Genomic DNA, 12588 nt, shown 5'->3' on the forward strand with positions numbered 1-12588 from the left:
TAAATCCTTCAAGGATAAAGCTGCAAGACTGTACTAACTGCAGTGTTGCTTCAGCTAGTGCGAAACTGGCCTAGCCCAAACACAGGTAGGAGACTAGCTGCCCACCTCAGGGTCTCTGCACAAACTGAGCCATTCTTCCACACTGTTACTCAAGGTCCCCTTCCATGAGACTCTCCCTCACCACCCTTGAAGACATACTGTACTGACTGTGCCACTGCATGGATCCCTTTTCGCATATAGGAGAATTGAGGCTAGAGAGGTGGTCTAATGGTTAAAAGCACTGTCGCCACCCTTACAGAAGATCCATTTTCAATTTCCAGCACCTGCGCAGGACACCAGGCATGCAAAACACCCACATATATAAAATAAATAATAATAAAAATAAATAATAATAAAAAATAAAAAGGTTTTGTTTTAAGACTTGATTGACGCCACTTATCTGTCCCTTATCTGTCATCATTCTCTTAGGTTCCAAAGGCAGAAATTTGTGCCATTTTGTTTGCTACTCTATAGCCCCAGCACTTCAGACTGGACCTGGCACATAGTAGGTCCTCAAATACGTGTCCCCAGTGGGATTTACTATAGACATACAAAACAGAGTCCCATGGCCATCACGGAAACTGGCGTAGCTTATATAACTTCACGCACAGGGAAGGGAAGACTGGACGAAAAGGAAATTTCACAGTCCTTTAATTGTCTGGGCTTTTGTGAGCCCGAGTATATAACCCACTTTGTAATTGGTGTTTATGGGTGACTTCACTTAATTGAAGTTTCTAGGTTTTCTTCCACTAATTTTATATAACTTATATAATCTTTCAGAAGTAATCCCTCATGAAATGTTCTCAAAACATTTCCCTTTTTTTTTCTTAAGGAAAAAAAAAAACCTGCCTCCTCTGACTTAATTAGGGTATCCCTAATTAGGGCCAGCACAACATCAAACGGCCAAGTTCCCCAGGAACCAGGTTCCATGGGACCGTAGGTCTCTTTCTGGTTGCCGAATGACCACAGTCCTTTCCAGCAATGGCTGGGGCTCAGGGCTACTCCTGGCTAGGCTCCTCACTACCTGCTTCCTATGGTGGTGGGGGGGGGTGTCTGATGCAATTATTCAGGCCCCATATCACATCCTGCTGTGGCATTGGCTTTGAAGGTTCAGTAAACAGTCACTTCAAAACAAAAGAGGACCATTAAACCCAACTCAAAGACTTCCTTAATGGCACATGCTCAGCTGCAAGGAGCCTGGCTTCAAAATGCAACCGTGGTCTCCCTGGAAACTAATCCGCCACATTGCCAGCCCCTAACAGCAAGGGGCTCCCCACTCCTGGCTGGCACTCAAGTCTTCTGGAGCAGGTTCAAGCAGAGATGTGTCCTGAGGTGGCCATCACTCTCCACCTACACCTCTCAACAGATGGGTCAACTTCACCAGTTTCAGGCCAATACTGGGTCCTGTCCCTCCCTTGAGACCCCCTCGAAGTTTCTAGTGTGTGTAGGCTGATAAGCATGTATGCATGTGTGCACACAAGCTCATGAACACAAACATGCCAGAGATGGGTGCTGGGTGTCCGGGCTCTCTCTGCCTCCAACAGTCTGGGGTTATAGGAGTGCACAGACACGCCCAGTGTCTTATGTAAAGTGTTAGGATTTGAACTCTGGTCCTCATGTTTGCACAGCCAGCACTCTGACCTAATGAGCCATCTCCTCACCCCACACCCTACCCCATAAAGGCCCTTGAAGCAGCCCAGGGGTAAATCTAGATTCTGCATGTGATATATTCAGAATCCGGAGGGCACAGTTGAAACCATCGAAGGGATGGATGAAATGCACCCACCACAGAATATGATGGAAAATTCTGAAATGTCACACTGTGAGGGACAACCTAGAGTGGCTCACAGAGCACAGTCCTGGAGCTGATGTCACACGGCCTGGGCTCCACTTCTCACCTGCTACACAGATGGCTAAGCCTCTGAGCGCCTCTGCTCCCCCATCTATAAAATGGGAATGACAGCAGTGTCTACCCAACTGGGTTGTTGGGAAATTAAATCAGTTTTCAAGTGTCAAACACTTACTGCCCGGTAGTTCTGACCACAGAAACATTTACTGCACAAGTAAAGAGAAACTCAGTTGTCAGTTGGGTGTCACCAAGACCAAAGGCATTCTGGGAATGTCTTCCCACCCCGAGTGGAAATCAGAGGCACTCCTCGACACCCCCACCAACTCTTGTGTTGACTTCTGGAAGTGTGGCAACAGTGAAGACTGATGTCTTACCTGCGCCTCCTGTAAAGAACTCCCGGACCAGGGCGGCCACGGTCCATCTCTCCCAGCCAGCCATGCCCCCAGCATGCCCCACGCACATCATCAGATTGCAGAAGACACATACTGCTCTTGAAAGTTACTTGTATGTGGAAAGTGGACAAGCAAACATGGCATGCAGCGTCAAAATCAAGAGTGAATCTTTTACTTTTCCAAAACACGAGTGCTACTACTAACAGCAAGGAATTCTGATGCATGCGTGCATGCGTGCGTGTGTGCATGTGCGTGTGCGTGTGTGTGTGTGTATGTGTGTGTGCACGCACATACACATGCTTGAGACCAGGCTTGATTCCAAATGTCAGAGTTTTAATTTAAATTTGCATAGACTTCCCAAATCTAAAAGTCTCGAGTCTAAACTGTCCTGAAATCTGGAATTTGGGGAGTGTCATTACACTGATGCCCAATAAAGTTTCAGATTTTAGACTTGGAGACTGCAGATGCTTGAAATGGCCAAAGGGAGCTCGGACAGACAGAAGGGCATTCATTGGCCAGGTATTTCACACCAAACCATTTACATCTACTTCCTCTTTTAATCCTTGAGGAAAGTATTGTCCCCTCACCCCACTATACAGAGTAAAAAACTAAATTAAATTAAAAAAACAAATCAAGGCCCAGGAAAAGTAAAATAATTTGCCCAAAATAATGAGGCTAAGAAATGGCAGAACCTGGCTTTAAAGTTCAAAGATTTTGATGATATAAATTGTAACTATTTGGTAGACTATAAAGGATATCCTTATAGAACCCCTCTTAGGAGGAGTGGCCTGAGAAGAGGACCCTTCCCTGGGGTACCTAGAAGTGTGAGAATGATTTCAACAGGTAGGGATGGGGCAGGAAAGTGAGGAGCCATGGTGTGAGGCGCCCAGGACACACACGGGCCAATCAGCTGGAGCCGAGTGTAGTGAGCCTAGTTGTCAACCAAGCTCAGGCCAGAGCGCAGCTTTGGGAAGACAGGCAGGGAGAAGCCCAATAGGACCAGGTCTTGGGAGGGGGCGGAAGCTCCATGTGTACTCAATACTGGACACAGGCAGGGCCAGAGGCCATGAGAGACAGGTGGTGTTCCCTCAGAAAACTGAGAGGGCCACAAAAGATAGCCCAGCAACACAGGTTCTCCTTCCCCTCCCCTTTCCTTCCCTCCCCAGTATCTCTTGAAAGACTTCTCTCCTCCCAGCCCACCCTCCACTTATGTGGAAAAACAGAACACAAGCAGACCAGAGGGCTAGAATGAACTCGGGGCTACTTCACTTGGAAAGAACGAAAACCCAAAAACCCCGACCTTCTTCACTTCCAGAAGCTCCATCACAGGCTCTACCATGGCTCCTGAAAGGGTGAGACAGGGTTTGTCTGAAGCAGCAGAGTCAATGACTCCTAGATCTTAATTCCCTTCCCAATCTACAGGACACAGCGCCTACCACCTGGGCCCAGTGCACCAGGCAAGAGGGGAGCCTTCCACAGGGAAACACCTCATTTTAGAATCTGCATGAGGAACCTCCAAGGCAGGCATCTTACCATATCCACTTTATAGAAAAGAAAACAGAGACTCCTAGAGACAGGGAAGCTTGGCAGCAGGGTTTCCTTCAGCTCCCCATGTGCCCCATCTGCAGAATGTCATCTACAAGGGTCATATGCTGACCAGCAAGGGGTAGAAGGCAGGCAGGAAGCCGCCCTGTATGTAAGGCAAGGCACCCACCAGGCACCCACTGCCATTTGAATAACTAAAAGAATACATTTGTTACTGTTACTTTTAGGTGTGGGGGTTTGTTTTTGTTTTGGGAGACTGAGTCCCAAACCACTCAAACAGACCACAAAGTAGTCGAGACCCATCCTGAACTTCCAGTCCTCCTCCTCCATTTCTCAAATACCAGGATAACAGTACTGGGCCACCCCACTTGGCTAAATTAAAAACTCAGTTCCTTGGCCACACTAAAAACACGTGTCCGGTAGCTAATATATAATAATTTTCATACTGCAGCAGAGCATATTAGATAAGCATATTACAGATCAGTAAAAGTCTGCCAAGAATTCAAGATATACTCTTGTTGACTTTCATTGGAATTATTTAGCATTTCGCTGTATTTTTAATTTTTTTGTTTTTGCTTTTCAAGACAGGGTTTATTTGTACAACAACCCTAGCTGTCCTAGAACAAGCTCTGTCTACAAGGCTGTCCTCAAATTCACACAGATCTGCCTGCCTCCTGATTGCTGGGATTAAAGGCATACACCACCACTGCCCAGCTCCATTTTGACTATCTTGAGAACTAAATTAGGTGATATCAAGATTATTCACATCCTAGTGCAAGCATCTAAATGGGCTCTTCTTACACTCGGGTGAGATCAAGAATGCACTGTGAGGGGAAGCCCAACAGCTCAATGATGCTCAAACCCGGTTACCTGGTGCCTCCAACATCCTAACAGCTAAGGTGCTGCCCTAAATCCTGACTCAGAAACTCGGGGAGCAGGGCTGGGGCACTGAGTCTCCCAGAGCACTCAGGGGGCCTTTCCTGTAACCAAGCCCAAACCCAAAGGGCACACATGCCCAGACCTCCTACTCTGGTCAGACCCACTCTCCAGCCCCTGCAGAGCCCTGTCATGTGGCAGGTTGGCAGGGAGAGAGTCACAGACAGTATCTGCTCCAGACCTCCAGCTTCCAGGAGCTCTTAGCACTGAGCAAGTAAGTCAGTGTTTCCACTCCTGGCTGTTCTTTGAGGCAAAGAAATCAAATAAAAAGACACACAGCTCAAAAGGTACTCAACTGTTTTTTGTTTTTTTTTTTTCCCACTTAAACAAGACAGGAAAAGAAAAGGCCTCTTAAGGACTCTGACCAAGGCCATGTATGCCAAGAATTAGAGCAGGAAGGTGGTTTTCTGGGGACCCCATCAAAACATGTTTCCAAGGGCTCTCTACCAACATAGCCCAAACTGGAGGGCTACCAGGACGTAATTAAACACAGAAAGCTCTTTTACAGGCGTGTTCCAGGGCTGGACACAAAATGAGTTTGAAGTAAGGCGTTCGCTCCGAGGAGTCATATGAACTTTGGGTGAACCTGACTAATCCATATGATTATACGAGTGTAGTCCAGCCTCAGACACCTTGACTCCAGACCCAGGCCAGTGTGGAGATCCCAGGAGCTCTGAGCCTGGACAAGGACAAGTGCCCAGGGAGGCACCCAAGAGTAAGATGCCAGCCACTATCTCCTCATGATCCATAAACTAAACCCCAAAGGTAACAGTGGCGTGAGAGACACCCACCCCACAGCCTCCTGGTCCAAGTCCACTCCTCCAGTTCAGAGAAGGTCCTAGTTCTGTCTGTGATCCTCCTGTGGGTTTCGGCAAATGAAGCGCTATCTTCTAGAAATATATCCACGCCCCTCCCCATACCAAAGTTCTTAAAGAGCTCCGCTCTGGGCCCAAGAGGACAAGATCTGAATACTAATTCCATCTCACTGTGGGCTCCCCAAGCCTCGGTTTCCTCATCTGCAGAGTGTGTGCAGCAAGTGTGAGGATGAACGTAAACTCATGCATACCTGACGCTTAGTACAAGTCTGGCACATTGTTGTCCTTCTCCTGCCCACTATGTACCATATGCAATGAATCATGAGCACCTACTATGCGCCAGGTGGCATGGCACAGCATCACATACAATCAAAAACCTCATAGCTGCACAACAGGGAAAACACAGCCTTGTCTAATCACACTGGGCTGAGGGGGAGAACGAGTCACCCCAAGGTCTTCCAAGGGGGCTGAGAGGTGGGGGACACAGCTTCAGGGCAGATTCTGTACTGGGTCTGGCTGGGGACCGTGGGGCTTGTTTTGCTTTTGTGACAGACACTCAGATGAAAGCTGCAGCCTGCATCTAATTTAAGGGAGAGCATCAGCAATCGAATACAATAGGCTTCCTGAACGCTCTGCCAATTAATTTACTGTTTGTCTCTCCATCTACTATTTAATAAGGCCGTATCGGCCATACAATCTGCAAATCTGAATTAAACTGCTGAAGACAGCAGCCAGTTCCAGTTAAGAGCCCCAAATATGTCCTCCTAGTCTTCTGAATGGCAAAATCCAAAATCTGTCCTTTGGCTTCCGTTCGGTCTGGGGTAAGGAGTTTCTTTATTTTCGCCGAGGTGTGTGGGTTTGGTGGGAAAGTGTCCTGAAGGCGATTTCAAAAAGTAATGGGGAACTCAAAATGATCTCATTTTTCCATTTCCCTGTGGGAACCTCTAAATGGTCTCATCACAGAAGGAACCCTGCCAGCTCTCACCCGTCCTTGCGAAGATGCAAACAGCTTAGATATAGACGATAAAGCAGCTAATGGATCAATAGTTTCAACCTTTTCACCCTCCGAGCATTTTAGAAACCTCAAGTGAGCTGGCCAAACTGATGGGTATTATTTTTTTCCTTTTTCCTTTATTTCCTTACCACCCAAGATAAGATAGAAGAGGTCAAAGGACAAGCAGGCAGGCAGGCCTGGGAAGACAGGGCCTGTGGAAGGCAGGCCATGCTTATATTGAGTGTTCACTGTTTACGCGGGATGCGGATGGAGCTAGAGAGGCTGCAGCTGGCTTGCTGACATCGTATGGCGTATGGCTGACACCGTAGCAGAGTATGGTGTTCCAATACGGCTGATGATAAAACACCGCAGAAAAGAACACACGACTCTGGACGGGTGATGGCTGAACTAGAGCAGAGCTCAACTCAGCTTTCCTCCCATGTGAGCTATGACCTGCAAACAGCCTCCTCCTCTACTGGGGCCCTTTATGAATTATAGAATTCCAAGCAGCGAGGTTTCAGGAACTCAAGCAACAAGTTCTAAACAATTTTATCTACTAGAATATGTAAGGGTTTTTCCCACAGCGATGCTAAGGTAAGCCCCAAAATGACATATTTCCAAAATACATCAAGACTAGAGTCACACCCCCAAACCCCTAAAGGACTGCTCCCATAGAAGAGACCGAAGGAGGCACCCTCCCTAGACAGCTCCTTCTGCCAATTTTATGACATCTTTACCTTCTTCTCCCACAGGCCCAAAATGAGGAAGCTGTAAAACCCTGGCCAAACACCACCATTTGCCAAGAGAAAGCCAACATGGGGCCCATCTGTCCTTCCCAGGGCTCTGCTCATCTTGCCTTTGTGTGGCTGCCAGCCTCTACCCAGAGTGTCCCACTTCCCTCCCAGGACCTGGTCGCTTGACTGGGTGTTTTTTCATTATCTTACTACAGAAAAACTTTCATTCTGAAGCATTGTAAAAAAAGAAGTCCAAAAAGACAGACGCCCTTCCCCTGACCAAACTGCAACCCATCCTTCCATCTCAGCCATATTATTATCTGCACAAGGAGCAAAGGCAGGGCCTAGCAAAAGCCCCTCTACCCAGGAGGCCTCAACCAAGACCTAAGAAGCAATCCCTCTTCCTACAGGAATCCACAACAGCTTAAGGGGCAGCCCTGAAGTCACCACACAGCAGTAGACCCCATTGTCACCTCATGGTAAGTGAGGGGAAATAGTCCCCACATGCCTCTGAACCACAGAAGATTCCCATGGAATTCAAGATGTCCCTTGAGCATCTCTAATCTTAGACAGAGCCTCAGACAGAGAATCCTGGTGGCAGGCAGAGGTGGGGGCAGCCGGGAGAAATTGAACAAGGCCCCTATTCTGCTCAGCACAGGTGCCTGTAACAGGACACCCGGGTCTTAAGCGACACATGGAAGGGCGCATTCAGGTGCAGTTGGGTATTTTTCAGCCTAGCCATATTATATAAACCTGAACCCAGGGCAAAGTTCTCCCCTGCAGCGGGTCCAACTAGGCTCCTAGCATCCTGGTGCTTGGGCAGTAAGGACAAGGAAATATTTGATTCTAGCATCCAACTTAAAAAAAAGTTAATTATTAAAAGAAGACCGCTATTTATTCCCGGAAGATGAGATACTCTCAAATTTGGCTAGCAACTTAGCAACTAGGGACTTAGCAACTACCGGAACACGATCAAATTCTGTTCAATGATTCAAACAAACAACACCAATCTGTTTACCTTACCAAGGGCCAATTCTACCCAGAACTTGAGTAGAAATAAAAAAATAAATAAAAATAAAAAGATATTCTAGGACCTCCTTGAAGACAGCAGTCACCTCCAGACCACTGTCCCAAAGATAAACCAACCACAGCCCCTCCAAGAAGCAACACAAAAAGCTGAGTTCCCTTTCCTTTCCAGGCTAATTCCCACCAGGCAGCTCCAAGGGTGATTTACGTGTATCTCAGGGAAGACAGCCCGTAAGTGATTTCGCACACCGCCATTCATTAGTGACCACCGCCATGGCAGGGTGGAAGGAAGGGGAGAAACAGAGATTTCCTCTCATCAAGGAATCAATAAGTTTTTGAGCAGCTGCTGCCTGCTTTTCTTGGAGCTCTACCCCAATGGAAGCGAAGTGAGGATTTCTTCTCCCCCCCACCTCTGAAAAGGATAAACACCCAGCCCCAACAGCCCAGGACTCAGCCCAATGGAGACTTTGCAGAAAACAAAGAATTCACCCAAGTTTTCTGGTGTCTTAAGGGTCTTTACTTTTAGATGGGTGGCACCAGGCCAGTGGAATAAGAATTATTCCACGTTCCGTTATCTTTTTATTTTCTCCAAAAGGAAACTGACGCCCTTCCTGCGTTGCTGTACATTATGAAGTCTCAAATGTTACTAAAAAAAAAACCCACAGTCTTAGCCTTTTGCTCACCCCAGTTCAATATTACTTTTTTTAAAAAAAAAGTCTAAAAACGGTACCAAGATGATAATCCAACTGTCTTCTCCCTCAAAGCAAACAAACAGGGGACCAAAAACACAATGAGCTGGTCATAAGTTCAAAGACAAGAAGGACAAGGTCATCAGAATGACAGCTGACATTAAAAGCTGACTTTCTTGCTGACGCCACATGCCCACATATCCTACGCGGCTGAGCCAACAGAGTCCAGTTTCATCTTGTTACTCTTGAAGTGTCACTGCTGACCAACCCATAAAGACATCTTCTAAAGAAAACCCAATGAAAATATATGGCAGTTCCCTACGCATAAACAATCTTAAGAAGAAATCAGACAACCTTGGATAATTACTGACCCCCTCTACTTCCCCAAAGTCTACAAATTGTTCAGAATCCAAAGCACAACATAATTTTCCACCGTACCTTGATGTGAAAATATTGTGGGGGAAAAATGTTTACCCACAGGATAGTGAGCAAACCTATCAAAGACAGAGAGAAAGGAACTAGAGTCAACACCAAGGAAGCAAGCAGTACATAAGAGGTTTTCCAACAACTGGTCTTGGGGAAGCCACCTTAAGCACCTACAAATGTCTAGGCAGAGCCCACACAAGGCAGCCAGATGGCAGGTGGAAGGTGCAGAGTCATTGGAGCAGGAAGGGCTTGAGGTTCAAACCACCTCCTGAAAAGAACTGAACCCTGGTTCTGGATTTTAAAAAAACAAAAAACAAACAAACAAAAACAAAGAGAAAACTCCAGGTGTGATTACTCAGGGCCTGAAGTCAGTAATCAGTTTAGATCCCTGGATTCCTTGTTCCTATTCAGGGACTGGAAACATCATTATCTTCGCCAACAAAACATAGGCTGATTTTACCGACCCATCTCAAAGGCCTCTTCTGCACACAACATACAGTGTGTGCCTCAAACCAAATCCTGTTTTGACTGTATTAAGGTGGGTGAAATTTAAGTTAACAATAAATACCAGAGTCCAAAGAGTGGACATCAACCTTTGTTCAAAAGAACACTTCGATAATTCAATGTGGATCGAGGGCAAAGGAATGAAAGGGCTGTCTTTGAAGAGACTAATCCATCTAATTCCAAGCGACTGGATTAGAGGCATTCCTAAACGAGCAGGCTCTGGCTACAGATTAGGCTACACGGATTTCTGACAAAAGGCACGAGTTTGATAGGACTGCCAAACAGACTGTGAGCAGGACGAGGCACCTTGGCAAAGTTCACCCTGGGCGAGGTGGCAGTTGGTTCTAAAAGGAGGAGGCAGGCTTGAGAGCTGAGCATTCCTCCCCAAAGTCCATGTTGGAGGCCCAAGGGCTCTCCGAACCTTACAGTTCAGCAGACAAAAGCTTGCCCAGGCGCCAGGCAGCGGCTGAAGAGGGGCTGTCCACACCCACTCTCCAACACAGCTTTCCAAACCTGCCCACTCTTTTGGAAGCCCAGCTTTTAATTAAACACCACCTCCCCGGATCTGTTGAGGCAGACTGGGCCTGGCTTCGAGCCAAAGAGAAGCTCCCTAAATACACTTGGGAAAAAAAAATCCCCCTGTCGCCCCCAATTCCCACCTCCAGCCAGCTCCTTAAGCAGGTTCTATTTTATTAGTGTGAGTAACAGAAGTCCTGGTGTATGTAGCTCGGTGCACCAGAAAACCCACATTCGAGGATCGGGTTATCTCCAGTCCCACCCTTTGCAGGAAAAAGCCAGGGTGTTGTTCCCCGCCCCCAACACACACGCACGCACACACACACGCACACACAATTCTTCCGAGAGAAGAGTGGGGTATGGGTGTGTGTTTGAGGGAGCTGGGTATAGTTGTTTGGGAAACCTCAACCTTGTCTTCCCGCTGTGAGACTCTCAGCTTTGGGGTCCCTCAAAGACTACCCTGGGAACTTCAAGCACCGTGGCCCGGGGGAGGGTGCGGGGAAGGCACGGCACACCCTCAGCAGCTCTGGAACAGACTAATTAATAACTAATTTGTTCAGATTCCCCTACTTCAGGTAGACCTGAAAGCCAAGCCTACAACAAGCCTGCCACCCAATCTTCTAGGCCGAGAGAGTCCTTCTCGCAGCCAGGCAGAGCCCCCACTCCCGATCTACCACCGCGCCAAGCACCCCACCCCGAACCCAGGGAGTCAGGTGTCCGCCCGGGCGTCCAGCTTCCACGGGTCGCAGACACTCAGTCCAGGGACAGACAATGGAAAACTTAGAACTAGGGCCCTAAGCCCCCAAAGGAACAAGATGGTGTCGCCCCCTGGGATAAGGAACGCAGGGGTTGGCAAGGGGCATCAGACTCTCCCCCCAACACACACAACCCCGGGAAGTCGCCTGCCCGGTGACCCAGCATAGCCGGAGCAGCGCGGCGGGTGAGCAGGTGACACCCGGGCCGCCGGAGCTCCCGCAGGTGGCCGGCAGCCACGGTGCAGGCAGAGGCCAGGCGGGCCGAGGTGGAGGGGAAGCCCCGCGGGGAGGTCAGGGCAGCCGCGCCCCCGGCGTCCTACCTTCATGTCGCTGATGATGGTCTGGAAGAGGCCTCCAAGCGCGCTGCATTCCTTCTCGATCACCGCCTCCATTTTCCCGGCGCGGCGGGGACAGGACCAGCTCTCGGGGCCGCTGCACTGCGCACGGGGCCGGGCTCGCTCAGTCCGGGAGCGGTTTCACCCTGGGAGCGACCCGCCTCCGGCTCGCCGCCGGTTTTGCAGAGAGCACGCGGTGCTCGCGATCCACTGCGCTCTGCCCCCCAAGTCACAATCCGAAACGCCCAGCCGCTCCGGAGGGCGAGTCGCTTACGTGCAGCGCTCGGTTCCTGGCCTCAAAAATGCCCGGAGAGGACTGACAATCAAGCCACCACGGGTGCCCACGACGGAAACCGCAAAGCCCATCTTGGTGCAAAGAAATCCGCCCGCTGACCCGGGGCCAGCGCCATTTAAAAAAAGAAAAAAAAGAAAAGAAAGAAAGAAAGGTTTGTTGGGGTTTTTTTTTTCAAATGTAATTTTTTTTCTGAAATTCAAAAATAAAGAGAGAACGAAATGGGCCAGCGGCAGACGAGGTCAGCTCGCGGCGCCCGGATCTGTTGCTCGCAGACGCGGCCGCCGCCTCCTTTTCACTCGTGCGCGCCCGGCCCCGCGCTCGCTCTGGAGAAGCTCCCGGGGACGTTCGCGGGGCGCACGCGCGCTCGCGGCCGTGCGTCTAGCGCGGGAGCGCGGGGGAGGCGCGCGCTCGCGGCCTGTGCATGCGCCGCCCGAGGGCGGGGCTGGAAGCGCGCGCCAGCGGGGAGCGGTGTGGGGCGCCTGCTGCTGGGAGGAGCTGGTGGGAGGGTAGGCGAGCCCGGTGTGCGTCTCCCGGAAGCTCCGAGCGCCTGGTGTTTGGGGGTCTCAGCGTAGGCAAGGCGACTCTGCGCCCAGCCGCCCACAATGGCCGCTAACGTGCGGTGAAGCTGGCCCCGCCCCTCGGAAGACCTGCAAGGTCTGCACGACAAGTCTAGTGCCCCGCACCTGGTGAGCGCCCGGTAGGGCGGGAAATCTGCTGCTGCTGTTGCTGCTGCAGCCT

The 12588-nt window shown here is 49.5% G+C and overlaps 1 protein-coding gene across 13 annotated transcripts in view; it reads right to left on the bottom strand.

Annotated features, from left to right (window-relative positions):
- The window catches only part of Mtss1 (MTSS I-BAR domain containing 1), a 138165-nt gene extending 126182 nt beyond the window's left edge, over positions 1–11983 (bottom strand). For 4 of the 13 annotated variants that reach the window (XM_038342136.2, XM_038342146.2, XM_038342134.2 and 1 more), the window contains exon 1: positions 11541–11982. In XM_038342136.2, coding sequence (XP_038198064.1) covers positions 11541–11612 — 72 coding nt within the window. In that variant the 5' untranslated portion in view covers positions 11613–11982. Of the gene's footprint in view, positions 1–11540 lie in introns of all 13 variants that reach the window. The other 9 variants (XM_038342147.2, XM_038342143.2, XM_038342145.2 and 6 more) reach the window with 3 other exon arrangements.
- Between the last annotated feature and the right edge of the window lie 605 nt (positions 11984–12588).

This window comes from Arvicola amphibius, chromosome 9 (genome assembly GCF_903992535.2).
Source record: "Arvicola amphibius chromosome 9, mArvAmp1.2, whole genome shotgun sequence".
Classification (NCBI taxonomy): Eukaryota; Metazoa; Chordata; class Mammalia; order Rodentia; family Cricetidae; genus Arvicola; species Arvicola amphibius.